The 26,770-nt window shown below is 52.0% G+C and overlaps 2 protein-coding genes across 3 annotated transcripts in view; one reads left to right on the top strand and one right to left on the bottom strand.

Annotated features, from left to right (window-relative positions):
• Positions 1 to 6,913: 6,913 nt before the first annotated feature.
• CSTB (cystatin B) lies at positions 6,914 to 11,388 on the bottom strand. The gene is made up of 3 exons (XM_004384800.2): positions 11,199 to 11,388; positions 7,733 to 7,834; positions 6,914 to 7,310 (listed from the first exon to the last, which is right to left on the bottom strand). Exons 1-3 carry the CDS (start codon positions 11,262 to 11,264, stop codon positions 7,182 to 7,184), a joined length of 297 nt encoding a protein of 98 aa, XP_004384857.1. The 5' UTR covers positions 11,265 to 11,388; the 3' UTR covers positions 6,914 to 7,181.
• A 6,377-nt stretch (positions 11,389 to 17,765) lies between these two features.
• RRP1 (ribosomal RNA processing 1) overlaps positions 17,766 to 26,770 on the top strand; it is a 19,848-nt gene continuing 10,843 nt past the window's right edge. Inside the window, exons 1-4 of one of the 2 annotated variants that reach the window (XM_023739079.1) lie at positions 17,766 to 17,883; positions 23,659 to 23,741; positions 24,630 to 24,687; positions 26,172 to 26,257. In XM_023739079.1, coding sequence (XP_023594847.1) covers positions 23,712 to 23,741; positions 24,630 to 24,687; positions 26,172 to 26,257 — 174 coding nt within the window. In that variant the 5' untranslated portion in view covers positions 17,766 to 17,883; positions 23,659 to 23,711. Of the gene's footprint in view, positions 17,884 to 21,642; positions 21,826 to 23,658; positions 23,742 to 24,629; positions 24,688 to 26,171; positions 26,258 to 26,770 lie in introns of those variants that run through there. The other variant, XM_023739078.1, reaches the window with a different exon arrangement.

The raw sequence follows: 26,770 nt of genomic DNA, 5'->3' as shown, positions 1-26,770 counted from the left end.
TGGTGTATATTCAATATTCTTTGCCAACACCATAATTCAAAGGCATCATTTCATCTTCCGTCTTCCCTATTCATTGTTTAAGCAACATCATGATCAACGGAGAAAAGATGGAAGTTGTCAAGGATTTCATTTTACTTGAATCCACAATCAACGCCCATGGAAGCAGCAGTCAAGAAATCAGACGCCGCACTGAATTGGACAAATCTGCTGCAAGAGACCTCTTTAAAGTGTTAAAAAGCAAAGATATCACTTTGCGTACTAAGGTGCGCCTGACCCAAGCCATGGTGTTTTCAATTGCCTCATATGCCTGTGCAAGCTGGACAATGAATAAGGAATAAGGTTTAGCTTCTATATGTTTGCTTATTCCATATAAGGGCGATCCTACAATGTCCTTTCGGGACTGGCTTCTTTTGCTCAGCATCATGCTGTCAAGGTTCACCCATGTCGTGGCATATATCAGGACTTCATTTCTTTCTATGGCTGAGTAATTGTCCGTTGTATGTACATACATTGTGTGTATCCTTTCATCTGCTGATGGACACTGGGGTTGCTTCCACCCTTTGGCAATTGTGAAAAGTGCTGTAATGAACATTGATGTACAGGGTTCTGTGCGCCCCTGCCTTCACTTCTGCTGGGTACTGCCTCCCTTTGAGAAGGACCCCTGGACTTACGTTGGCCCACCTGGATAAGCCAGCATCATCTCCATCTCAGGATCCTTCACATTATCACATTTACAAAGTCCCTGTTGCCATGTGAGGCACCATATTCACAGGCTCCTGGGATAAGGACTGGGATGTCTTTATCTGTTGCTGTCTGTCTTAGGCTGGGTTCTCTAGAGAACCAAAACCAGTAAAGCGTGTAAATTTATATATAGAGAGATTTAAATCAAGGAAATAGCTCACGTGATTCTAGAGGCTAGAACGTCCCAAGTCCGTGGATCAGGGTAGAGGCCTCTCCCAATTCACACAGCTGCAGAAGCTGGTGAGCCCAAGATCAGCAGATCGGAGAGCAGGGCTCCCACTCACAGGCTGTGAAGGTCAACAGATTTCAAGATCGGCAGGCAAGACCACAAGGTTTCTCCTGATTCACGTAGCTGCAGGGGCTGGCGAACCCAAGATCAGGTCAGAGAGCGGGGCTCCGCTTACAGGCTGTGAAGATCGATGAATCCCAAGTTCAGCAGATAAGCCGATAGCTCAAGTCCCAAGAACCAGAGGTCAGATGAACAGGAGGCAGCCACAGGATCCAGAGCAAGCAAAAAGCCAGAATGTCTGCTTGTATTCAGATGCAGGCCACACCCCCAGGGAAACACCCTTTCAACTGATTGGCTACTCACAGGAGATTCCATCATGCAAGTGATCACGTATAAACACTGAGAATCATGGCCCAGCCAATTTGACACACAATGTTAACCATCACACTGTCGAGTGGATTCTGACTCATAGCAACCCTACAGGACAGAGTAGAACTGCCCAATAGAGCTTCCAAGGAGTACCTGGTGGATTCGAACTGCTGACCTTTTGGTTAGCGGCTGTAGCACTTAACCACTATGCCACCAGGGTTTCCAAGATGTCTTTAGGGGGCCATTATTCAGCTTAGGGGGTCCTGTGACAGGGGATGGAGTGAGGGTGTGGTGAACCCTGACCTGGTCACCTTTCCCTGTCTGTGGGTCTGGATGTTCATGAGCAAAGTTAGTGAATGATAAAGGTGGATCTCAAACCACTGGGATGAACTTGGGCCTTTTACTAAACAGGCAGGGACGCTTGGATTGCCGTTTGGAAGAAGGTAACATTTGATGCAAACCTCACGGCACACAAGAATAAACCATAAATGGATCAGAGAACCCACTGGAAAGCATGAAACCACACAAGTGCTAGAAGAAGACAGGAGTCAGTTCCTCTAAAACCCTAAATGACCACGTGGTTGAGTGCACTGCTCGCCAACTCCCAGGCAGGGGCCCCTAAAGGCCAAAGTGGGAGACATAACAAGTCTCCGTACATTTCGTGAAGATGCCCTTGGCCCTTTTGCACCTGACCCTTCTGGACTAATGGATTGGGCGTGAGCGAGTAGGGGATGATTGCAGAAGAGGTGACGTTAAATACTACTGGACAGAGTCCCTGGGACTCCAAAAGGTTGGAGATTGGAGGTGCCTCAGAAGAAAGGCCTTGTCATCTACTTCCTAAAAATCAGCCACTGAAGACCTTATGGAGCACAGTTCTCCTCTGGCACACACAGAGGCGCTATGAGTTGGGGTCGTCATGATTTAGCATCGACTCAGCAGCAACCGTTTTTCCAGGTTTTTTTTATAATACTGCTGGCATGGGACACACCAGCTTTGTGGGAGGGTAGGGAGAGCCACAGCCCAGGCCCTTAGACCCTGGAGGTTAGGGTCTTTGTCTTTCAGAAGTGCTCCTGAAGCTTTCTGCCAGAAGGAGGATGCCGGGACACTCAGTTCTCCCAACCAGTTGAAAACACCTTAAATTTAACTGACTGGGGGCCTGCCATCTCCAGCCAAGCAGCTCTGACCATAATTCAATTGCCACCCCCTTGGCCTTACCAAGAAGTCTGCCTGGGGGAGCATCTCCCACACCTAGCACGTGACAATGCCTCCAGCATCTTCCCCACCCCCACTCTGGGTCCCAGTGTGGGCGGAAGCACACTACCCAGCTGGCCAGCTGGGCAAACAGGTCAGGTGACCTGCCCACAGACCACACCTCCAAAAATACTCAGCTACTCCAACTGAACAGAACCTAACAGTCGGCCAGCTGACCAAGAGGCCACAGGCGTAGGTCACTTGTGTGGCCCCCAAATCCTAACACTTCCTTTTCAGGGGAGCATTGCTATGATACTGGAAGCTATGCCACCGGTATTTCAAATACCAGCAGGGTCACCCAGTGTTATGGATTGAATTGTGTCCCCCAGAAATGTGTGTCAGCTTGGTTAGGCCATGATTCCCAGTATTGTGTGGTTGTCCACCATTTTGTGAGCTGATGTAATTATCCTATGTGGTATAAATCCTAATCTCTATGATGTTAGAGGCAGTTATGTTAATGAGGCAGAACACAGTCTACAGGATTAGGTTGTTATCTTGAGTCCATCTCTTTTGAGATATAAAAGAGAAGTGAGCAGAGAGACATGGGGACCTCATACCACCAAGAAAGAGAAGCCAGGAGTGGAGTGCGTTCTTTGGACCCAGGGTCCCTGTGCTGAGAAGCTCCTAGACCAGGGGAAGATTGATGACAAGGACCTTCCCCCAGAGCCATCAGAGAGAGAAAGCCTTCCCCTGGAGCTGGCACACTGAATTTGGACTTCTAGCCTCCTAAACTATGAGAAAATAAATTTCTCTTTGTTAAAGCTGTCCACTTGTGGCATTTCTGTTATAGCAGCACTGGATAACTAAGACACATGGTGGACAGGTTTCAGCGGAGCTTCCACACTAAGATTAGGAAGAAAGGCCTGGTGATCTGAAAACCAGCCAATGAAGACCCTATGGATCACAACACAACATTGTCTGGTATAGTGCCGGAAGATGAGCCCCTTGGTTGGAAGGTGCTCAAAATACACAGTGGCCCAGCAATGGACTCAAACATACCAATGATCATGAAGATGGTATGGGACCGTAGTCAGAACTGGCTGCATGGCAACTAACAACATCGAATGTGTGCACTTGCACCCTAGATTGTACTTCTTGCGTGGAAGCCAGGCATTAACTTGTTTTCCTCCCACAAACCTGACCTGCACCTCAGGGGTGGTGGTAACAGACCTGTAGATGTTTAAGGAACCATGTCCACCAGATCGCATAGCTCTCAGATAACCGTGGAGATCACTCCCAAATGAGGACCCCTCACCCCCCAGAGGCTTACCTGTCTTGTTATCTACGTGCACCTGCAGGTAGCTGTCTCTACAACGGGAGTCATTCCCATTGGAAAAGTGGTACAAAATCTGCCGCTGACTTTGGCTGAAGGGTCAGTGGCACCACCTCAGCCCCGGGAGGCACCTGGGTCAGCCTCTACTAGCCACCAGGGAATCGGGGATGACAGAGCTCCCTGGCCTCCTCCTGTGGGCCTGAGCAAGTCTGTGCAGTCACTAACACGCCCGCTGTGCCCCTAACACCTTGGGCCAAGTGGACAGGTCACTACAGCAGCAGAAGCAGGAAGTCCCCTGGCTTCTAAGGTGGATGCTGATTGTTTCCGGGATGTGTTCAGCTGGCCGGGCCCTGGGCTCTGGGGGGCAGGGATGAGGTCAGCGTGCAGGTTGGCCTCCTCCTGCTATTGGAACGCAGTTGACAGTGGCCTTGACTGAACACTGGGACAAATGGGGGCAGTGGGGGTTCAGTGGTCGAATTCTCGCCTTCCACGCAGGAGACCTGGTTTGATTCCCGGCCGGTGCACGTCATACACAGGCATCACGTGTCATTGGAGGCTTGTATGTTGCTAGGATGCTGAACAGGTGTCAGCGGAGCTTTCAGTCTAAGATGGACCAGGAAGAAAGGCCTGGCGATCTACTTCCAAAAATCGGCCAGCGAAAACCCTATAGATCACAGCAGTCCAATCTTCAACCGATCGTGGGGATGGCGCAGGACCAGGCAGCTTTTCGTTCCATTGTGCATGGGGTCACCGTGAGTCAGGGGCTGGCTCAACAGCAGCAAAAACAACAGTGAAACAAACTGAACGGGTTTGGTCCAGTCCCTGGTGGTCGGATTAACCAGAGTGGCCGAGCAAGGGGCGCGCTCATGGGGAAATTCACCAGAAGCCAAGACCTTGTAGAAAGAGGGTGGCCGTTGCCTGAAACTGGCAAGGGGGTGCCTCCGGGTAGGTGGATTGCAGCAGGACGGAGAATCATTTTCTTTGCACCCCCTTGTGTACCTTTGAACCTGGAACCTTGCATATGTCCCTGCGTTGCACCTCTGTACCTGACCAGTAAGATTCTTAATGAGGGATGGCATTCCCTCCCCGAGCTGTGGTCACGCTTTGAGGATTCTGGACAACAGCCCCTATGTGTCCTGAGCCCTGGGGAGAGCCTCAGCTTTGGGGCATCCTAGGGAAGAGGCGTGAAGACTTCTTCCTGATACCACAAGGCTGGGAGGAGGTACTGAGAGGCTGGGAGCCACCCTTCCCAAACACGCCGGAGGGACACCCATCCCCTTCACACCAACATCATGGGGCCCATTTGTGGCTCCCACAGGCTCAGAATGGCTTTGGCCAGCCTCACCTGTCACCCCAGCTCCTTTCTGGACTCCTGGTGCCAGTCCAAGCCCTGTCCATGGGCTCATAAGTGGATCAAGTGGGCCTAAACCCAATGACAAGCGTCCGTATAAGAGACAGAAATGCAGAAGACACTTGGGAAGACGGAGACAGGGAGTGGAGTGATGGGGCCGTAAGCCAAGAACCATCAAGGATTGCTGGCAGCACCAGAAGCTGTGACAGACGAGGAAAGATCCTCCCCCAGAGCCTTCAGAGGAAGCATGGCCCTGCCAACGCCTTGATTTTGGACTTTGGCCTCCAGAACTGTGAGAGGATACATTTCTGTTGTCTTAAGCCTCCCGCGTGTGGTACTTCGTTACGGCTGCCCTCGGAGACTCATACACTCAGTATTCGATGTTTTAGCAAGGGTGCCAGAGCCGCTCCAAGGAGTCAACGAGGAGAAACAACAGCGTTTGAGGAACGGGAAGCTCTGAGATGCTGGAGCCGCCCCCCGGACACAGAACACGTGACTCTGCTCCCCCTCCAGGCCGCTCAACTAGGACTTCCTGGGTGCTGTGCCTGGTAACGGAGCCATCAGATTACCCAAGTCTGCAACTTTCCCTTTTGGCACAATTTGCATTCGGTTATATATTATCCTAATTATCCTATCTCTAGCCGAATGAGAATCTAATCTCAACTAAGTCATTTTACCCCGATTTAAAGCGGGCTGCATTCTGATAGCAATTAGACAGCGGAGGTGCTGTGGGGTGTGGCCTGGCAGCATCGCCCCGAGCCCTAAGGGCACCCTTAGCTCTGCCTGGGGGCGCACCGGCCACAGGTACGGACCACCTCAGCAGGGTGCAGCCTTCAGTCTGAGCAAAGGTGCAGAGCGGCCTCAGCCTTGGGCTTTGGGAGAACTCGCGTTCATGAGAAACCTCTGTGGGTTTAGGAGGACGGAGTGCCCACCCTGTGAGCCGAGGGCGTGTCCCTGCCCCGAGAGCTCCTGAGGGCCTGTGACTGACGGAGGCAGGGCGGCCCCTTGGTTAGCGTCCGATCGGCCAAACCCAGCAGGAAGCAGATAGCACGTCGATAACTGGTGACCCGTGGTGACCTATGGAGGAGAGTTTAATAAAGGAACTATCCAGAAGGGTGTAGGCAGGGTTTAAGGACACAGTCAGGGATCAGGCAGTCCTCAGGCTCTTGAAGAGTGGGGGGCCATTCCCATCCGGGGTGAGTGAGTTAGCAGAACCTGGAGAAGGGTCGCGGGGCGGTGGGGGGGACTACCTGACAGGAACAGTGAAGTGGTTCTTCTAAGGAGGGGCTGGGGACAGACACACAGACCGCGGGGAAGCCAGAGGGCAGGACGTGGATCTGTCCACATTGGTCAGCGCCGGCACAGAGCAGGGTGGGGAGGGAGGGAGACGGTTCTGGAGGGGAAGTGGGAGACCTTCCCCCTTCAGCCCGAGTCTGTCTCCACAACCTTTGCCCCAAGACACCCCTGGCTGGGCCTGCCCCACTGTCCTGTAACCCACCCAGCTCCGAGACCAGGGGCAGGGGAGGATGGGCCTGCACCAGCGCACAGAGGTGACCCCACGCAGCCAGTCCTCCTGGGCGCATACTTGACGGTGACCTGCTGCCATGGAGCAGCCTGGGGGGACACCACCGCTCCCCAGTGACAGTCGGGCCGTGAGCACAGTTTAGGATGAAGACAGAACACCCAACAAAGGCGGAAGTTGGCAAAGACTATAAAAGATGTATTTAAAGATAGTATTTGACTTCTTTGAAAGGAATTTGGTTCCGGTTATTGATTAGCAATGACTGTTCACTGGATCAATGAGCGATTAGGGACAGAGACACAGAGAAGCTGCAGACGCCCCCTCCCACCCCAAGCAGCAGAAAGGCGAGATGTTTCTTTTCTAGTCCCCGGTACACCCTCACATACGACAGAATCGTTTTCATGTTCGGGTCACGTGGACAAAGGGACCTGCTCCAAACCAGGAATTAAAAGTACACCAGCTCGTCGTGCCTCGTCTTGTCGGTCTGGTAGTCCACCAAGGCCGGAGGCCTCTGTTCGTGAGGGAGACTCTGAAATACTCGCAGGTGCAGGAAGTTCTCGTCACCCACGTGAACCTGGAGGGGGAGAGACAGTGGAGTGAGGGGGCAGGCACAGCCTTGGCCGACTTCCCTCCTCTCTCCACCTTGGGCAGGCAGGGAAGGCGAGGGGGCACTGCCCTGGACCGCGTGGAAGCCACTCCGTCCTGTCCTCTGCAACCCCCTGGCCTCAGGACAACCACCATGGACCGCCTCCCTGCAGGGCAGATGCCTGTGACCACAGCCCGGTGTCCTCAGCTCACCCTCAGAGACCCAGTCTTTCTCCTCAGCATGCAAACATTCACTTTAGGGACCCATGACCCCCCTGAAGCCTGGAGCTGCCACAGGACCCCCACTAAGCACCTCTCTGATCATGCCACCCCGGGTCTCCCAAACTGCTCCCCAATAAGCACCCACTTCAAGTCAGACACGCCCCCTGCCCCCCGATAAAGACACTCCACCTTGATAAAGTAGTTTGTCCCGGCGACCACCTGACTCTTGAACTCCACAGCCTTAAACACGGGGAACTTCTTCTTTTCTTTCTCTTCTACCTGGGGCTTTACCTAGGGGAGGTGAACAGAACGGAAACATTCTGCGGCTGCCCTTCTGCTGGAGGGACGTATATACGCACCCAGAGCTCATTTCTCGTGTTAAATTTTATAAACTGATCCCTGACGTCAAACCCTTTACGTATATTCTACACCCGCGACTCTTCTTTATAACCGTCAGCTCTAGTGATAAAGTACCAAAAAAAAAAAAAAAAAAAGGTGTAAGTTTCTTATTAATTCTACCAAAGCTTCGATGATAGTTTTCTGGAACATCATTTGCCCTTTCTTTTCTAGGAGTGGCGTGTTTTTGTATTTTTATCATTACAACGGTGTAGCCAAGTTTACACCCTGGGTTTCTGGGGTTTGTCTGTTTCACTTAACCTGCTGTAAACAATTCATTTGAAAGGCTATATAGAACTTATAAAGGCTAATCTCCCATGTCACGGGTATGCCTTAATTAACCATGATCCCTACTGTGGGCATTTAGGCTGTTTCTAATTTGTGGCGTTGTAAGTGATCCAGCAATGACTTTGCAGGTGAAAGGTGCTTTCCCAGCACTTTCAGATTTTTCTTCAGGCTACAGCGCCATTGGGCAAAGGCTGATCCTAACCCAAGTATAAAACAGTAACGTACTTCGGTTCAATTCTGTTTTCCAGAGTCCTTGTTTTTTTAACAAATGAGCAGCTTTATGGGAGAGGAAAAGAGAAAATTTGTTTTGAATCTAACTGAGTTGAAAGACGCCCTGGCTGCTGTCTAGATTAACTGCTGGCACTCAGTACACGGATTCGCACAGGAGTGAAGTAACTAGTCACTAGAGGATTAGTGTTTTAAAGGCAAAAGCTGGAAAGGACAGTGTTAGATGGGAAAGAAGAGCAGTCACCTGGTATTACGTGCAACCGAGTCACCACTTGAACAAAAGCCTGACCACATCACCACAGCAACCTCCTTTGTGTGAGGCACTGGGCTAGGCCGGCAGGGAGCGGTGGTTCTCACCCAGGCAAATAACACCCAGATGAGCACCACCAACGCCCTGGCCCGGGGGGGCAGGAGGGCTGATAGAAGAGGGATCACCTCTTTCTTTGCCTGTTTGAACCGACAGTGAACCTGGTGGAAGAGGGGTGCACGCTGGAAGGCAGGAACGTGGAGGCCCTGAGTGCCCGGCTGGCCACTGCCTGGGAGGTGACAGCTCCCAGTCAGCAAAAGCGAGTGGTAGAAGGCATGGAGGGTCAATGAGGAAGCTGGTAACAGCCCTCAGGGGAGGGGTGGGGAGGGGCAGAGGCACAGGAAGAGGCCCAGGGACTCAAGGGCAATGCGCTTGTTAAAGATGTTTGCTCTCTGAGGTAGTTCAGAGTTGGTGGGTCTCTGCTCCTCTGACCTCCACCCTCCCCATCTGCAGGTGGGAGACAGTAACACTCACACTGAGTGCTCCTGAAAGGATTCAATAAAGTCGGGCACAAGGCCCGTGCTGGGTACATGCTCCCACCTCTCTCCTCCCCACCTTCTCCTATTACTTCCGTAATACCTGCCCGGAAATTTCTCCCAACAGCAATGACTACTGCCCACTTACACCTCACTTTTATGTGACAGACACCAAATTAAGGATCCCCTTTGAGATAGCAATAGGCCCGGTGGCCCAGTGGTTAACAGCTCAGCTGCTAACCATACGGTTGGCAGTTCAAATCCACCAGCCGCTCCCTGGAAACCCTATGGGGCAGTTCTACTCTGTCCTATAGGGTCCTTATGAGTCAGAATTGACTCGATGGCAACGGGTTTCAATAAGTTTTGAGACAGCAGGGAGCCCTGGTTGTTAACCAAAAGTTGGCAGTTCGAACCCACCAGCCGTTCCGCAGGAGAAAGATGTGGCAGCCTGCTTCTGTAAAGATTACAGCCTTGGAAACCCTATGGGGCAGCTCTACTCTGTCCCATAGGGTCGCTAGGAGCCAGCAGAAGCCCCTGGGTGGTGCAAACGGTTAACACCAGTGGCTGCTAACCAAAACGTTGGCAGTTCAAGTCCACCCAGAAGCGCCTCAGAAGAAAACCCAGCCATTGAAAACCCTACGGAGCACAGTTCCCCTCGGACGCACGTGGGGTCTCCGTGAGTTGGCGTCCACTCAGTAGCAACCGGCTGGTTGTTTGCTTTGAGACAGCAACTCTTCTATCCTGGCTGCATCGAGAACTTACACATACTCAGAGTGTGTGCTGCTTGGCAAGACGGTGACGGATGAGAAGTTTATTAAGCCTGGAAAGGGAGGACGCTGGTCAGGAAGAGCTAGGCTAGAGGACTGGCTATGAGGAAGAGTGAAAAATACTCCGCCGGGTGTGGCTACACACACCTGCCTGTGCGTTGTGGACGAATCCCTTATTTTCAAAGGTCTCATGGGTCTGACTCAGTTCCCTTTGCTGTCAGAGGGTCAAAACCACCCGAGCAACTACAGCATGGGCTGGGCTGACCACATGCCAGAAAATTTATGAAGAAGCAGTGCAGGGGAGGGAAGTTAAAGGAGGAAGAAGTTGGTTTACCCTTCCTTGGGCGCTTTGATGTGCTCTGAACGTTTCTTGGTTTACTGAGCAGCGCGTGGAAAGAATCAATTTTGTTAACATAGCATGGCAAATAGAGCAGACCTGATTTAAGGGTAATACTAAGTGCTTTGGAAACCCTGGTGGCGTAGTGGTGAAGAGCTACAGCTGCTAACCAAAAGGTCAGCAGTTCATAAGCCAGCAGATGCTCCTTGGAAACTCTATGGGGCAGTTCTCCTCTGTCCTATAGGGTCGCTATGAGTCGGAATCGACTCGGCAGCAATGGGTTTGGTTTTTTGTTTTTTTTACTAAGAGCTTCATACATCTCAACTCATTTAACCCTCACCACAACATCTGGAGGCAGACTCTGCTGCTGCTAGACCCATTTTACACACGAGTAAACAAAGGCATGGCAGAATCAAGCAGATGCTGAGGATTTCAGCCAAGCTTTGCTCTCGCTGCAGTCCAGCCTGTGCCCGGAGAAGCCTCCTGTCCCTAGAGCTGGTTCCCCCCAAGTAATTCAGGGAAGATAAATTTGAGCACCCTCCCCATAACACTTCCCTTTTCCCTTCCCCATTTCTCTCCTTTGCTCAGCTTTTCAGAAAGGACCATCTCGGCCGAACGCGCCGGTTCCGGCCTCGATCGCAGTCGGAACTTCTAGGCAAACTCCGCGCTGTCCCCTGACCCCCTTCCTGCGTCCTCCTTTAGGGAGGGCTTGTGTGCCCCTGACTGTCTGGAATGATGTTCGGAGTAGGTACACCCCGTTAGTCGCCCTCTCAGCCCCCATCAGCAAAACCCGGGACCTCTCCGAGCGAGGGTGGGGAGGGCCTGGCTCCCGGGTCGCCGGGGGCTCAGGCCTCACCTGGTCGGCGATCTCCTGGGTCTCGGCGGTGGCCGGCCTCGTGGCAGAGGGCCCTCCACACAGCATCTCGGCAGCGAGCTTGGGGACGATCGGCGCGGAGCAGACAGCGGGTGGATACCGCGGGCCGGACAGAACGGACACAGCGCTGCCACCTTCCGGGCTATAAGTAGGCGGCGGTCACGGGGCTGGGTGGCACCCTCCGGGCCAGAAGTAGGCGGCGGTCACGGTGCTGCCACCCTCCGGGCCAGCAGTAGGCGGCGGTCACGGCGCTGCCACCCTCCGGGCCAGAAGTAGGCGGCGGTCACGGCGCTGCCACCTTCCGGGCCAGAAGTAGGCGGCGGTCACATGACGCGCAGGGATTAGTGTCACGTGCGGCTCGGACAGAACCAAGGCGCACGGCGGGGGGCTTGGTTGCCAGGTCGCTACCGCCGGTCAGGAACTGGGGCGCATGAGAGGGGCGCACGGAGAGGAGCTTGGCGGCCTCGCCCCTGCGGGCGCAGTCTGCAGACGAAGGGCCCCGCGTTCTGTAGGGGAGCGTCCCCCCGACTTGGGGTTTGGTGTCGGCCCCCCCCCCGGGTGGCGGCCGAGGCAGGGGGTGGAGGGGACCTTCCCGGAGCCTGGAGACTCCTGACCCTGAGCCCGGTGCGTGCCGGGGTGAGCGGCGGGCTCTGGGATGACCGAGAAGATCCGGGAAGACAGCCCTGAGAGCTGCCAAGGGCTGAGGGAGCCTGGAGGAACCGGGGACGGGGCTGCCTGAGGGCTGCTCCCCGGCGAGGGTCGTGAGGCACCGGCCCGCCTGCGGCCCCAGCGTCCCCCCTTACCCCGCCCGGTTGGGGCCCTCCGTTTGCAAGGCCTGACCCAGTGGCCCCCCTGTGCCCACCCCATGTGTCGGCCGCGGTGGACATTGCAAACAGACCGGCTCCTCGAGGGCCAGCACGCGGGGACACACAGAGCAAAGACGCAAGTGGATGGACAGGAGGCGCAAAGGGGTCCCCTGAGGTTTAGGAGATGGCTGGGTGGGGGACATGAGGCAGCTCAGGGCGCACCAGAAAAGGGCTTCGTTCTGGCAGGATTGGGATTAAGCATTTAGATTAGACTCAACCAGCTGGAGAAGGGATGGGTCCCTCTCCTTGTTTGGGGCGGGGATGAGGCTTGTGTTAGGAGCCTTGCGACATGACGGCCTTTAGGAAAGTCCCAAACTCTCCCCTCCGTGCCTCCTCCAGGGCTACGCCTTTATGCCCGGCACCTCACTGGGAACTGGGCAGCTCCCATGACGGTTCTGCCTCTCAGGGGCCAGGCAGGGCCTCAGGGCATGAACAGGTGTGTGTGGGCGATGGGCCTTTGTCTACCTGTCAGGGCAGAGCCCTACCTGGAACTTCGGGAGGGGTTAGAGTCCCGGGGCAGAGGAGGGAGATGCTCGAATGACTGCTGAATGAATGACCGATTTGACCCCGCACAAATGGAAAACTGCTCTAAGTAGAGAAAATAATAAAGGCTTTGTAAGGAGGGAAAGGAAGGCCATTCTGTTGCTTTTTCCCATCCTGCAGTTGCCAGATTTGGCTCCTTGTCTTGCAGAAGTTTTGACCTAAAGATGCCACCTTGTGTCTGAGTGGGTCTGCAGGTGCCCAGAGTTTACAAACAGGAGGTGACACCTGTGGAAATGAGTAAAGACACCTCCCGAATGGGAACAAGCCGGCTATGTATTCAGAGTTGCTGTAGCAAGGAAGTCAGTCACCATCGCTTGAGTTTGGCAAAGACTCAGAGGCAGGCGGGGGCGTGGGGAAACTTTACACAGTAGAGGAAAGAAGAGGAGGCTTAGGTGTACCCTGATGGAGGTAGTTGGTGTGGGAAAGCTAGAGGTGGACAAACGAAGCGAATGGAGTGTCCTGTGTGGTTGGGCCCATGTTTGGCTTTCTCTGGTTGATTCTGGAGCTCTGCCGGTGCAGTGGTTAAGAGCTTGGCTGATAATCAAACGGTCGGCAGTTCAAATCCACCAGCCGCTCACTGGAAACCCTATGGGGCAGTTCTACTCTGTCTTGTAGAGTCGGTATGAGTTGGAATCGACTTGACAGCAATGGGTTTGGTTTTATTTCGGTTTGGTTGATCCTGAGTTGGAAGTGGGGACAGCAGAAATAGGGAGCTGGCAGTCACTGACCGATCCGGACCATTTTGGGCTGCCAAGGTCATGGATCAGAGTTCTCCGGTCATGTACGGTCCGCTGTTGTGTGTTTGCGTATTTAGTCTTTCACGCCTGCTTAATGAAGTCCAAGCTGCCTTGTTGCTGCAGGTCTTGATGTTTTTAAGCTGGTGCAATGGAGGGTAAGAGCCTCGCCTCTTACCAGCTGTGTGGCTTTGGACTAATTGCTGAACCTCTCTATGCTGCTCTCTGGGGACAACTAATAACTTAATTCCAAGGGTTTTTTAAGGACTAAATGAGCTAATCAGTGTAAAATGCTTGAGCAGCGTCCGAACTCTGGGGTGAGCTGTTAGTACTATTACTGTCTATTATGAGTATACTAATATAAATCTTGGCTGTTATTAGTATTATTTTTTCTATCCAGAGGCGCTGGAAAATACTGACGTTTACCTCCAACTCAACAGTCTTCCATCTTACTGAAGACGAGAGAAAAGATCAAATATCCCGTCTCCCCAGGCCCACCTCGAGGACTCTCGAATATCATTTAAATTTGAAATTTGTATTCAGAATTCTAAATGTAAACTATTTTGGAGATCTCATTTGTGAAATCTCTGGTTTTTGCCGATGAAGCGGATGCCCCGGTTTCTTTTTGCCTTGTCTCGTCATCCTTTGTGCCCGAGCAAGACAATCCAGTTTTTTGGGTTTTTTTTTGGTTGTTCGTTTGTTGTGCCTCTTCTGCGTTGAACACTCTAGATAAATGATTCATAGGCTTGTTCCCTGTGCCAGTCCATTGAGTGTGTTTTCATCATGCAAAAATTTCATCATCAGAAGGTGTTGCTAATTAAATTCTAGCCAGAGAAATCCATTGAGTAAGAGGAGAAAGAAAGACAAAGCGTTTAAACAAGTAAGCATTTATTAACTTACCAGCTGTGTGTACCAACGGGGTGGTTTATGCTGAACACCTGCTTTCCTTCTGCGAGTCTGGAATTTTGGTACGTGCCAGGCACAGGGTGCCTACGTGACCAGCCCCCAGTGAAAACCCTGGGCACTGAGTCTCTCATGAACTTCCCTGTCGGCACTATTTCACACATGTTGTCACAACTCATTGCTGCAGGAATTCAGTGTGTCCTGTGTGACTCCACTGGGAGAGGACTCTGGAAGCTTGTGCCTGGTATCCCCCAGGCTTCATCTGGTGTGCCTTTGCCCTTTGCTGACTGTCTTAAGCTGGGTTCTCTAGAGAAGCAAAACCAGTAAAGCATATAAATGTATATATATATAGATTTATATCAAGGAAACAGCTCACGCAATTGTAGAGGCTAGAACGTCCCAAGTCCATGGATCAGGGTAGAGGCCTCTCCCAATTGACACAGCCGCAGAAGCTGGCGAGCCCAAGATCGGCAGGTCGGAGAGCAGGGCTCCCGCTCACAGGCTGTGAAGGTCGAAAAGTTCCAAGATCAACAGGCAAGACCACAAGGTTTCTCCTGATTCACATAGCTGTAGGGGCTGGTGAACCCAAAATCAGCAGGTTGGGGAGCAGGACTCTTGCTCACAGACTGTGAAGATTGATGAATCCCAAGATCGACAGGTAAGCTGCTAGCTCAAGTCCCAAGAACTGGAGGTCAGATGAACAGGAGGCAGCCGCAGGATCCAGAGCGAGCAAAAAGCCAGAACGTCTGCTCATGTTCAGATGCAGGCAACACCTCCAAGGAAACTCTCTTTCATCTGGTTGGCTACTCACAGCAGATTCAATCATGGGAGTGATCACATATAAACACTGAGAATTATGGCCCAGCCAAGTTAACACACAATCTTAATCATCACACTGACTAAATAAATAATTTATGTTATAAGGACCAGCACAAAGCTGGTCCCTATGAGGCAGAGGTTAAAGATGTCCCAAACATCCAACTTTTCCAAACTGCTGTACCACTCTGTCATCTCTAACACCAACTACTTGTCCTCCCCTCAGTACTCTCTCTCTCCTGTTTTTGGTTTCCATAATTTGCTGCAACATCTCTGAACTCACGAACTATATCAAGGAAGTGGCTCATGGGATTGTGGAGGCTGGCAAGTCCCAAATCCATGGGTCAGGCATAGGCTTCTCCTGACTCATGTGGCTGCAGGGGTTGATGAACCCCAATCAGCAGGCCAGATGACAGACTGCTGGCTCACAAGGCTGTGGAAGCTGACGATTCAGGTCAGATGATGGGCTGCTGGCCCATGGGGTTGTGGAAGCTCGTGAATCCCAGAATCAGACAGCAGGCCACTGGCTCAAGTCCAAGAACCAGAGATCAGACAATGACGAGCTGAATGCAGAATCCAGATGCAGAGGAGCCCCTACCAGAGCACCCACATCTATACATTGGATGCAGGCCACAGCCCAGGGAAGGGCATGACTTGGTTGAGGGTGGGTTTTGAGTCCCACCTTCCTGCAAGGCTGTGACTCAAGATATATCCCACAGTAATCCAGCCTCATTAACATATGTTGTTATTGTTAGGTGCCATCGAGCTGGTTCTGACTCATAGCAACCGTACAGGGCAGTGTAGAACTGCCCCATAGGGTTTCCAAGGAGCGGCTGGTGGGTTTGAACTGCGGACCTTTATTTAGCAACCAAGCTCTTAACCACTACGCCACCAGGGCTCCCATTAACGTATAGAGGTCAGGATTTACAACACATAAAATGGAGGATAATTAGGATAATTACGTCAGATCACAAAACGGAGAACAGCCACTCAGTACTGGGAATCATGGCTGCCATGGCCAAGCCAACACACCACCAACCACCGCACCTTGCTAGGGTTTCATACACCTTATTTGCATGGTTCCACCCAATCACTGTGTGGGAGTCACAAAGACTATGGGTAGAAGGGGCACATTTAGTAATTCACTGCGCCACACTGACTTTGCTCTGTGTCCTTTCACTGTAATCAATCGTAGCCATGAGTACAGCTACATGCTGGGTCCTGTGAGTCCTAGTGAATCATGGAAACTGGGCTGATCCCAACACATGGCCCTTTATAGAAAAAGCTTGCTGCCTCCCTCTTCTACATAAACAACACCCTTTCCACACCTAAGAAGATAAACGTTCTGGAATATCACCTGTCTTCATCATCTATTGTTGCTATAACAGAAATACCACAAGTGGTTGGCTCTGACAAACAGCAGTCTATTCTCTCACAATGTAGGAGGCTAGAAGTCCGAATTCAGGGTGCCAACTAGAGGAGAAGGCTTTCTCTCTCTGTTGGCTCTGAGGAAAGTTCTTTGTCATCAATCTTCCCCCGGTCTAGGAGCTTCTCAGCACAGGGACTCCAGGTGCAAAGGACATGCTCTCCTCCTGGTTCTTCATTCTTGGTGGCATGATGTACCCCTGTCTCTCTGCTCGCTTCTCTCGTTTATATCTCAAAAGAGATTGACTCAAGGTACAACCTAATCTTGTAGATTGAGTCCTGCCTTATTAACAAAACTGCCTCTAATCCTGCTTCATTAACATCATAGAGGTAAGATTTATCACATATAGGAAAATCACATCAGATGACAAAATGGTGGACAATCACACAATACAGGGAATCATGGCCTAGCCAAGTTGACACACATTTTTTTGGGGGGGGCACAATTCAATCAATAACTCTCCACCCTTTGGTCCCCCAAATTTCATGTCCTTGCCACATGTAAAACACATTCACCCCATCATATCATAGCAAAAGTCTTAAATCAACTCCAAGTCCAAAATCCAAAAATTCCTCTTCATCTGTGAAATCTAGAATACAAGCTATCTGCTTCCAAGGTACAATGGTGGAACAGGCACAAGTTAGACATTTCCATTACAAATGGGAGAGATTGGATGGAAAGAAGGGATACTAGGCCAAGCAAGTCAGCAGAACACATTACATTAGCTCTCAAGGCTTGAACATAATCTTCTGTTCTCTGAGACAATAGCCATGCCCTCCAGACTCTGGGTGTTGGCCATACCCTCCAGATTCTGAATGGAGACTCCTCGGCCCTGGGCTTCAGTTCCATCTTCCAGGCCCACTGGAATGGCAACTCTGCTCCCTTGACTTTGGGCGGCCCCGTTCTCCTAGCCCATCTGAGTGGTGACCCTACCCCGTCGGCCCTGGCAGGCCCCATTCTTCTGCCCCTTGGGCATGACAGCTCCCCCTCCTCAGCTTTGGGCAGTGGATCCAGCCCCATCCCACTGGCACTTGTGAGCGGCAGCCCCACACTCCGGAACTGAGTTAGTGAAGATCTGACTCTTTGAAACCTAGGAGGCCATGGCTCCACCCTTTGAGATCCGGAGGTTGTGGTCCTACCCTCTGAGACTGAGGCAGCTCTGCTTCCTGTGTTCCTTGTCTCTTCAGCTTCTGCTTCCTCGTTCCTTGGCCTCTCAGCCCCTTGGGCCTAGCCACCTGCATCTGCCCTGCTGGGGCAAGCGTTCCAAAGCTCTTTAGTTCCACCGATAAGTGCCTGGAGGCACCCCACTCCACCAGCAAACTTTGGCCAGAAGGCACTCAGGTCTCTCGCTTCGTGGGTTGGCAAGACTAGCTCTACCGGTAAGTGCCCAGAGGCACCGCATTCTGCCAGGAAGCCTCCTGCCAAAGGCACTCAGCTCTCTGGCTCTGTGGGTCGGTCTCCTGGTTCTACTGGTGCCAATTCCCTGCTGCTGTTCCTCACCATCTATGCTGTCTCCAGTGTTTAACAGCTCCCCTCACTTCCTTCTGAGTCCTCACCAGAATTGTCTTTGATGTCCATAATTCCACAACAGTCTCTTCAAGGCAATCCAGGCTTTTGCTGTTAGACAATTTAAAACTCTTCCAGCCTCTACCCATTCTCAGTTTCACAACCACTTCCACATTTTAGGTATCTGTCAGAACAGCACCCCACTCTCCTGGTACCAAATTCCTAGTTAACTAGTGTTACTACAACAAATACCACAAGTGGTTGACTTTAACAAACAGCAGTTTATTCTCTCACAATGTAGGGGGCTAAAAGTCCAAATTCAGGGTGCCAGCTCCAGGAGAAGTCTCTCTCTCTCTCTGTCAGTTCTGGGGAAAGGTCCTTGTCATCAGTCTTCCCCTGGTCTAGGAGCTTCTCAGCACAGGGACCCTGGCTCCAAAGGATGCGCTCCCCTCCAGGTCCTTCATTCTTAATGGCATGAGGTACCCCTGTCTCTCTGCTCGCTTCTCTCGTTTATGTCTCAAAAGAGATTGACTCAAGATACAACCTAATCTTGTAGATTGAGTCCTGCCTCATTAACAAAACTGCCTGTAATCCTACTTCATTAACATCATAGAAGTAGGATTTACAACACATAGGACAATCACATCAGATGACAAAATGGTGGACAATCACACAATACGGGGAATCATGGCCTAGCCAAGTTGACACACATTTTTGGGGGACACAGTTCAATCCATACCATCATCTAACATCTATGTGCAAATTTTCCCAAGTGTCTACAAAATGACTTATATATATGTGTGTGTGTATATATATATTTGGAACCAGCGTCCAATCAGAATTTATATATATTGCATTCTCCCCTCCTTTACTCATTCATTCATTCATGATGTTAACTTTTTGAAGAGGTCAGGACAGTAGTCATATTAGTTTCCTAGGGCTGCCGTAAGAAAATACCACAAACCATGTGGCTTATAAGAACAGAAATTTCTTCTTTCACAGTTCTGGAGGCTAGAAGTTCACATTCAGAGTATTGGCAGGGCCACGCTTTCTTCCAAGTCTTTAGGGGAGAATCCTGCCTTGCCTCTTCCAGCTTCTGGAGGCTCCAGGTCTTCCTCAGTTTGCAGCTACAGCAAAACTCCAAGGCCATGTGGTAGTTTTCCCTCTGTGTCTCTTCTCCTGTTTTACAGGACACTAGCCATAAATGGGATCTCTGGGTGGTACAGACAGTTAAGCGCTGGGCTACTAACCAAAAGGTTGGTGGTTTGAACCCACCCAGGGGTGCCTTGGAAGAAAGGCCTGGTAAACTGCTTCTGAAAGTTCACAGCCATGACCTTCTGGAGTGCTGTTCTACGCTGAAACACATAGGGTCACCAAGAGCTTGGTTTTGGTTTGATGTAGCCATATACGCTTAGGACCCACCCTATTCCAATATGGCTTCATGTTAACTGACATCTTCAAAGACTCTATTTCCAAACAAAGTCATGTTCACAGGTACAGAAGCTAGGACTTCAACAGGTTGTTAGGTGGGTAATTCAGTCCGTAAGCGTGGTGTTGCGAATGTCCTACAGTCTGGACTTATGATTGTTTTCATGTACGTAATTTAACGCCTTCCTCTATTTCCTGAGAATATGAATGTAGACCTAAAAGCTTGCTTGAATTTAAGTTAAATGTTTCGGCTAGAAGGCCTCACAGGTGATGCTGTGACGTTGCTATTACATCACACCAAAAGCATCTAAGGTCAGGGTGTCTGCGACTGGTGATGCTTAGCATGACTGCTGGTTCAGGGGCTGTCTTAGTCATCCAGTGCTGCTGTAACAGAAATACCACAGTGGATGGCTTTAACAAAGAGAAGTTTATTTCTTCACAGTCCAGTGGGCTAGAAGTCCGAATTCAGGGCGCCGGCTCCAGGGGAAGGCTTTCTCTGTCTGTTGGCTCTGGGGGAAGGTCCTTGTCATCAGTCTTCCCTGGTCTGGGAGCATCTCAGTGCAGGAACCTCAGGTCCAAAGGACACGCTCTGCTCCTGGCGCTGCTTTCTTGGTGGTATGAGGTCCCCCTGTCTCTCTGCTCGCTTCTCTCTTTTATATCTCAAAAGAGATTGACTTAAGACACTACCTAATCTTGTAGACCTCATCAACATAACTGCCATTAATCCACCGTATTACATCATAGTGATAGCATTTACAACACATAGGGAAATCACATCAGACGACAAAATGGTAGACAATCATACAATACGGGGAATCATGACCTAGCCAAGTTGACAGATATTTTGGGGGGACACAGTTCAATCCATGAAAGGAGCTGACTGCTGGATCTCTCCACTGTAAAGTACGCTTCTCCCCTTTCACACAAATATCCTGTTCTCCAACAACCATTCTCCTTGTTTATGCATTTACTGATGATCTTTTCCTGCATCAGAGACTTCATTGAGGGTGGCAAAACGGTCTTTCTCTAATTCTATCATTCCTTGGTGGTTCAGTGGTAGAATTCTTGCCTTCCATGTAGGAGACTGTCATGGATTGAATTATGTCTCCAAAAAATATCTTGTCAACTTGACTAGGCCATGATTCCCAGTATTGTGTGATTGTCCACCATTTTGTCGTCTGATGTGATTTTCCTAAGTGTTGTAAGTCCTGCCTCTGTGATGTTAATGAAGCTGGATTAGAGGCAGTTATGTTAATGAGAGAGGACTCAATCTACAAGATTAGATTTTGTCTTTTGAGATATAAACGAGAGAAGCGAGCAGAGAGACGGGGACCTCATACCACCAAGAAAGAAGCACCAAGAGCATAGCACATCCTTTGGACCCGGGGTCCCTGCGCTGAGAGGCTCCTTGTCTGGGGAAGATTGATGACAAGGACCTTCCCCCAGAGCTGACAGCAAGAGAAACCCTTCCCCTGGAGCTGGTGCCCTGAATATGGATTTCTAGCCTCCTAGACCATGAGAGGATAAATTTCTCTTTGTTAAAGCTATGCACTTGTGGTATTTCTGTTCTAGCAGCACTGGATAACTGAGACAGAGACCCAGACTCGATTCCTGGCCAGTGCACCTCAGGTACAGCCACCACCCATCTGTCAGTGGAGGCTTGCATTTTGCTATGATGCTGAACAGGTTTCAGTGGAGCTTCCAGACTAAAACACACTAGGAAGAAAGGCCTGGTGATCTACTCCCAAAAGCCAGCCGATGAAAACCCTATGGATCACGGCTCTCCGATCCGTAACTGATCATGGGGATGGCACAGAACTGGGCAGAGTTTAGTTCCATTGTGTATGGGGTCGCCATGAGTTGGGGGCTACTCATAACTATCAACCACATGTAGTAGCTGGCATTCTTTGGTAAAGCTTTCCTTCAACAGCTGGAATGAACCACGGATTCTACTAAAAGGCAGGGTAAATGCTTAATTATTTCCCTTTAATTAGACAGCTTCAGAGTAAGTATCTGTTGTAACAGCCACCTCCCACAGAGTCTAGACAAGCTGTTCAATCAATCCTTCTCAGGGTCTGGAAAGGGCTCCCTGGCGGGACTCCGCGCAGCGCTGTAGTTGCGGAGCCGGCCACAGCGCGGCGCTGGCGTGCGGCCAGAGCCGCGTCGCGGGCTTGTGACGTCACGTCGCGCGCCCGAGCGCAGTCGGAGCGGTACGCGCGGCGTGGGGTGCTGGGGGATCTCGGCCGTGGTCGCCATGGTGTCGCGCGTGCAGCTCCCTCCGGAGATCCAGCTTGCGCAGCACCTGGCGGGCAACGAGAAGGTGACCCGCGACCGGGCGGTGAAGAAGCTCCGGAAATACATCGTGGCCAGGACACAGCGGGCCGCAGGTCAATGCGGGGGCAGTAGGGGTGGCGGGGCAGGGGGCGCCGCCGGGGCGCGGGCGGCTGTGCCTGGCGAGGGGCGGCGGCGGCCAGGGTTGGGGAGCCTCCGAACCGCGTGGTCCCTCAAGTGGCGGGGCCGACGGGTCTTGCTTCCACCCTTCCCGACTCCTGCCACTCACCCCGGCGAACGCTCGGCCCTGCACGCGCTCTTCTCGTGGTGCGGCAACTGTTTGGCCCTGCCTGCGATCTCCGCACCCAGCTTCTCTGTCCCCCCAGCTAATAGGATTCCCAGCTCAGACCTCCCATCCTTTGGGAAGCCATCCCCTCCTTCATCAGATCATATACTTTGGCTGTTAACTGTTTGGACATCCTTACAGAAGCATTCATTACTGTTTGTGGTTTTCTATCGGGGCTTTGAACCTGTTCTTCTGGTTCGAACCCCTGAGAATTTGCATTTCTAACAAGTTTCCTGCTGAGAATTTTCATTTCCACCCCCAGATATGCTGAATCAGAATGTACATATTAATAAGATGCCCAGGTGATTCTTCTGTTTAACTTCCTGGGAACCAGAAGGAGGCTGTTCAAAGCCTTGTTTTCTGTGTCTTTAATTATTGGATTGCTGACTGATTTTCACTCGTGCTCCAGGAGGGCAGAGGATGTGCTTCTTGTTGACCATTCTCTGTACTGGTGGTTCTCAAGTGTGGTCGCAGACCAGCAGTTGAGCATCAGCTGGACCCACCCCGTTGCCGTGGAGTCGATTCCCACTCACAGTAAGCCTGTAGGACAGAGCAGAACTGCCCCGTAGTGTTTCCTAGGCTGTAATATTTACAGAAGCAGAAGACTGCCACATCTTTCTCCCACAGAACGGCTGGTGGCTTTGAACCACTGACCTTTCGGTTAGCAGCCAAGCACTTAACCACCGTGCCACCAGGCCACGTTATAGGGCCCCTAAATGTTTGTAGGGGGCAGTGGTGGTTCACTGGTAAAATTCACACTTTCCGTGCAGGAGACTCAGATTCGATTCCTAGTTAGTGCACCTCAAGGCACCTCATTTGATGTGCGGCCACCACCCATCTATCAGTAGAGGCTTGGGTGTTGCGATACTGAACAGTTTTCAGTGTGGCCACCACCCATCTGTCGGTGGAGGCTTGGGTGTTGCTGCAATACTGAACAGTTTTCAGTGGAGCTTCCAGACTTAGACAGACTAGGAAGAAAGGCCTGGCAATCTGCTTCTGAAAATCTGCCAGTGAAAACCCTGTGAATCCCAATGGTCCGATCCGTAACCAATCATGGGAATGACGCAGGACTGGGCAGCATTTTTTCTGATGTGCGTGGGGTCGCCATGAGTCAGAACCAACTGGACGGTGGCTAATAACAGCAAATATTTGTCAGAGGAGTGAGTTTATGTATCTACCTCCGTTACTGGCCTGAATGAAAGAGTTAATGGTTTCTTTTAAAATCTGAGATACTAACACAGACAAGTGCACAAACTAAATGTAAAGCTGGACGAATTAGCACTAATGAATCCAGCTCAACTATCGGATTGACTCACTTTTGATTCTCCAGAATGGGGTCCTGAGCCTGATGCCTTGTTGATTCTCAGGACGCGTTCACTGAATGAATGAAGTGGCCTTTCCCTGGAGGAATCCCTGCAGCCCCAGGCTCAGCAGTTCTGAGTTAGGATTGCTTGAGCGGGAAGGGCAGGCTCTGTGCTCTGCAGCGGCATTTACAGCAAAAAGACTCTGGTCTAATTCAGGCGGCCACGCTTCCCGGCTTCCACACTTCCTGGAACTAAAAGGCTGGGCACGTTGAGTCTGAATGTCGCTGTTTGTGATGCAGGGGGTTTCACGCATGACGAGCTGCTGAAGGTGTGGAAAGGACTGTTCTATTGCATGTGGATGCAGGACAAGCCGCTCCTCCAGGTGAGTGTTTGGGAGGTAGGGGAAGACGTTCCAGAGCAGGAGTGTCAGTGCGGGGACAGATGGACACGGGGTTGACCCTCATTTTAATGTGGCCAGATACTGGCTGAAGTTTTACAGCTTCAGTGCTTTGTCTTTTGTGGCCGAGGGGCCCAGGGCCTTTGGTTAGAGTGGATCTGACGCTTGCTTGGGACTTTGACGTCCTTGCTGAGTTGAGCACCACGGCAGCTGGCGGTAGGCGTGCAGGTCAGGGGACCGGTGAAGACACAGGCTGTTTGTGTTTTGTGTTTGTCCGGGTCACAAGCTGAGCGTTGAAATATTGGAAGCCAAAGGGCTAGAAGCCCTGTCTTCAAAGACAAGGATTGCTTTTGCTGTGCTTTTTGATTCAGTGTTTCTCAAAGCATGAATTGTTGCCTGTGCTTCAAAATCACCTGGGTGACGAGCGTATTTATTTAAAACGGAGATTTCTTGGCCTTATTCCATACCTTCTAAACTAGTAACTCGGGGGAGGCTCTAGAATCTTCCACTTTGGCAAGTGATGCTTGGCGCAGGGACACAGGCAGTCAGGCTGTGAGTGGTCCATGGTGCTCTGGGGACCTCCTGCTCCTGGTCAGGGGCTGAGCTGCCAGGCTCACTGTTGCTCCTTCTTGCCCACAAGCCTCTATGTCTGGGGCACAGCATCAGTCGTGAGGGCAGGTACCACAGTGGCTCACTGGGGAATTCTGTTCACAGCAAGGGGTGAAACTTGCAAAACTCAGGTGTCCCTGGGCTGAGCGACCCAGTGGAGCCTGGTCTCTGTGGTGAGTGGGTGTGCAGGGAGCTCATTTGTCCCTGTCGTTGTAAGAGTACGTTTCTCCACAGACTGAGGGATTTCTGTTGTTTCCCGCACAGGAGGAACTAGGAAGGACCATTTCCCAGCTTATCCACGCCTTTCAGACCGCAGAGGCACGTGAGTACACTCTGCCACGTCGGCGCCCATTCGTTAAGGCAGCCCGCTGGAGATCAAAACTCCCAGACACAGGTTTGCTGTGCTGACACCTAGCGCTGTCATGGCTGAGAGCAGAGAGAGAAGGGTGAGGGTTGCAGCCAGCACCCTCGGGTGCTCAGTGAGTGTGACACGTGTGTTAACTCAGGGACTCCAGCTAGACTCAGCTGTAACCAGATGTCTAACAGGCCTTAAAGGGCCGCTCTCCTGCGTTTTCAGAAGAGAAGGAAAAGCCAGTATAATGTTGCCAAGCTTGTTGACTGAACTTCAGGAACCTGATGGTTGTGCAGTCCCTGCACTTCATTTTTCTGTTTTTTTTTCTAACTCTTCTGTTTTTGCTCCTCAACGAGATCAGTAGTTCCCAACCCTGCCTGCCTGTTGGAATCCTTTAAAAATACAGAGGTCCAGAGCTTGGTCCAGTTACATCAGTCTCTCGGGGCAGGGCCTGGGCATCAGCATTTTGACCCTCCCTGTGTTCTTCCGGGGGGGCAGCCAGGCTGAGCAGCACCGCTGCCCCAGAGCGTTGCGGGCATTGCCTGGTGGTGCCCTGACTGCGTAGGTGGGTTTCAGTCCAGTTAAGTAGACAGAGCAGTGGACGTTAGGGTGAGCGCCCAGGTAGTTACAGTAACTGCTCAGTTGAGGGGGTCTCTGGGAACTGTGCTTGAGTAACTCGTAGCTGTAGTTTTGCCTTCCAAGGGCTTGCAGATTCAGTGCTCAGCAAAATACCAGCTCCAAAGCGTTCACTCAGTAACACGTGGCAGATTCAGAAAGCCAGACGCACGCGTTCCCAAACCACCTGATGGGACCTTTGCAGGTGCAGGAGCCCTGGGACTGCGGGGAGAGGTGCCGTCTGTCGTCGGGAGGGTTTTGTGCTCGCCTGGGCTTGTGAGTCTGGTGGGCAGGCGTCCTGAATGTCCTGTGTGTGGTTACGCCGCTACGGCTGCACCGCGGGGTGGTCTGGCCCCGCCGTGGGGAGGCGGCGCCCTGGGGTGTTCTGGCCCCACGGTGGGGAGGGAGCCCTCTGGGGTGGTCTGTCCCCACCGTGGGGAGGCGGCACCCCGAGGTGGTCTGGCCCCGCTGTGGGGAGGGAGCCCCCCGAGGTGGTCTGGCCCCGCTGTGGGGAGGCAGCTCTGCAGGGGCAGAAGGTGCCAGTAGCCACTTGGTGTTGGGGACTCGGGAGCAGAGCGCCTCCTGCTGGCTGCTGCGCTCACACTGCCCCTGCTCCCTAGACAGTGAGGCTGGAGTTCACGTGTGTTGCTGCTTTTTGCTCTGAGGCCCCCAGTAGGCCCGTTTCTGAGCCACATGTAGCACCGCTTCTCAGCTCAGCACACACGGACTGAGAAGCTCCAGGGGCTGCACACAGTGGCCCTGACCAGGTTTCTCACGCCCTCGCCCCTGTGTCCCGCAGTGGCTGTCTCCTGGCGCTCACCAGGCCCTTTTTCTCCCAGAGTACCTGTTCCTGCAGACGTTTTGGCAAACCATGAACCGCGAGTGGACGGGCATCGACAGGCTGCGCCTGGACAAGTACTACATGGTAAGAAGCTGCCTGCAGCTGCTCCCCTGCTTCCCTCTCTTCTGAGTACCCAGCATCATGTTGCCCGGCAGAGCGGGCAGGGCCCCGGGCGCTGTCTAGCAGTGGTCTGGCCTCTGAGCACCCCTGCAACTTCCCACAGAGGTGAAGGCTCCAGGGCAGGAAGGTGGCCCTGCAGCAGTGTGACCCCATAGGGGTTGGGGAAGGGACAGAAGCTTGTTGGGGCCACACTGGCCTGAGATCCGTAATATTTGCCCTGTCTCTGAGGGTTACGATGGGCAAAGGATTCCTGCCTAGTTCTCAGATCCTTGAGCACCTCCCCAGACTTCCATTCGGGGAAGGACGGTTCAGATTGGTGAGACCCGAGCCATGAAGCCAGTAACCCCTGCTGCTGGAGCTCTGCACGCTCATGACCACTTGCCATGAAGCCAGTAACCCCCTGCTGCTGGAGCTCTGCATGCTCCTGACTGCTTGCCATGAAGCTGGTCACCCCCGCTGCTGGAGCCCTGCACGCTC

The sequence above is a fragment of the Trichechus manatus genome, unplaced genomic scaffold (genome assembly GCF_000243295.1).
Source record: "Trichechus manatus latirostris isolate Lorelei unplaced genomic scaffold, TriManLat1.0 scaffold00128, whole genome shotgun sequence".
NCBI classification, from domain to species: Eukaryota; Metazoa; Chordata; class Mammalia; order Sirenia; family Trichechidae; genus Trichechus; species Trichechus manatus.
Note: the sequence above shows the minus strand (reverse complement) of the source record. Positions and strands in the feature narration are given on the sequence as shown.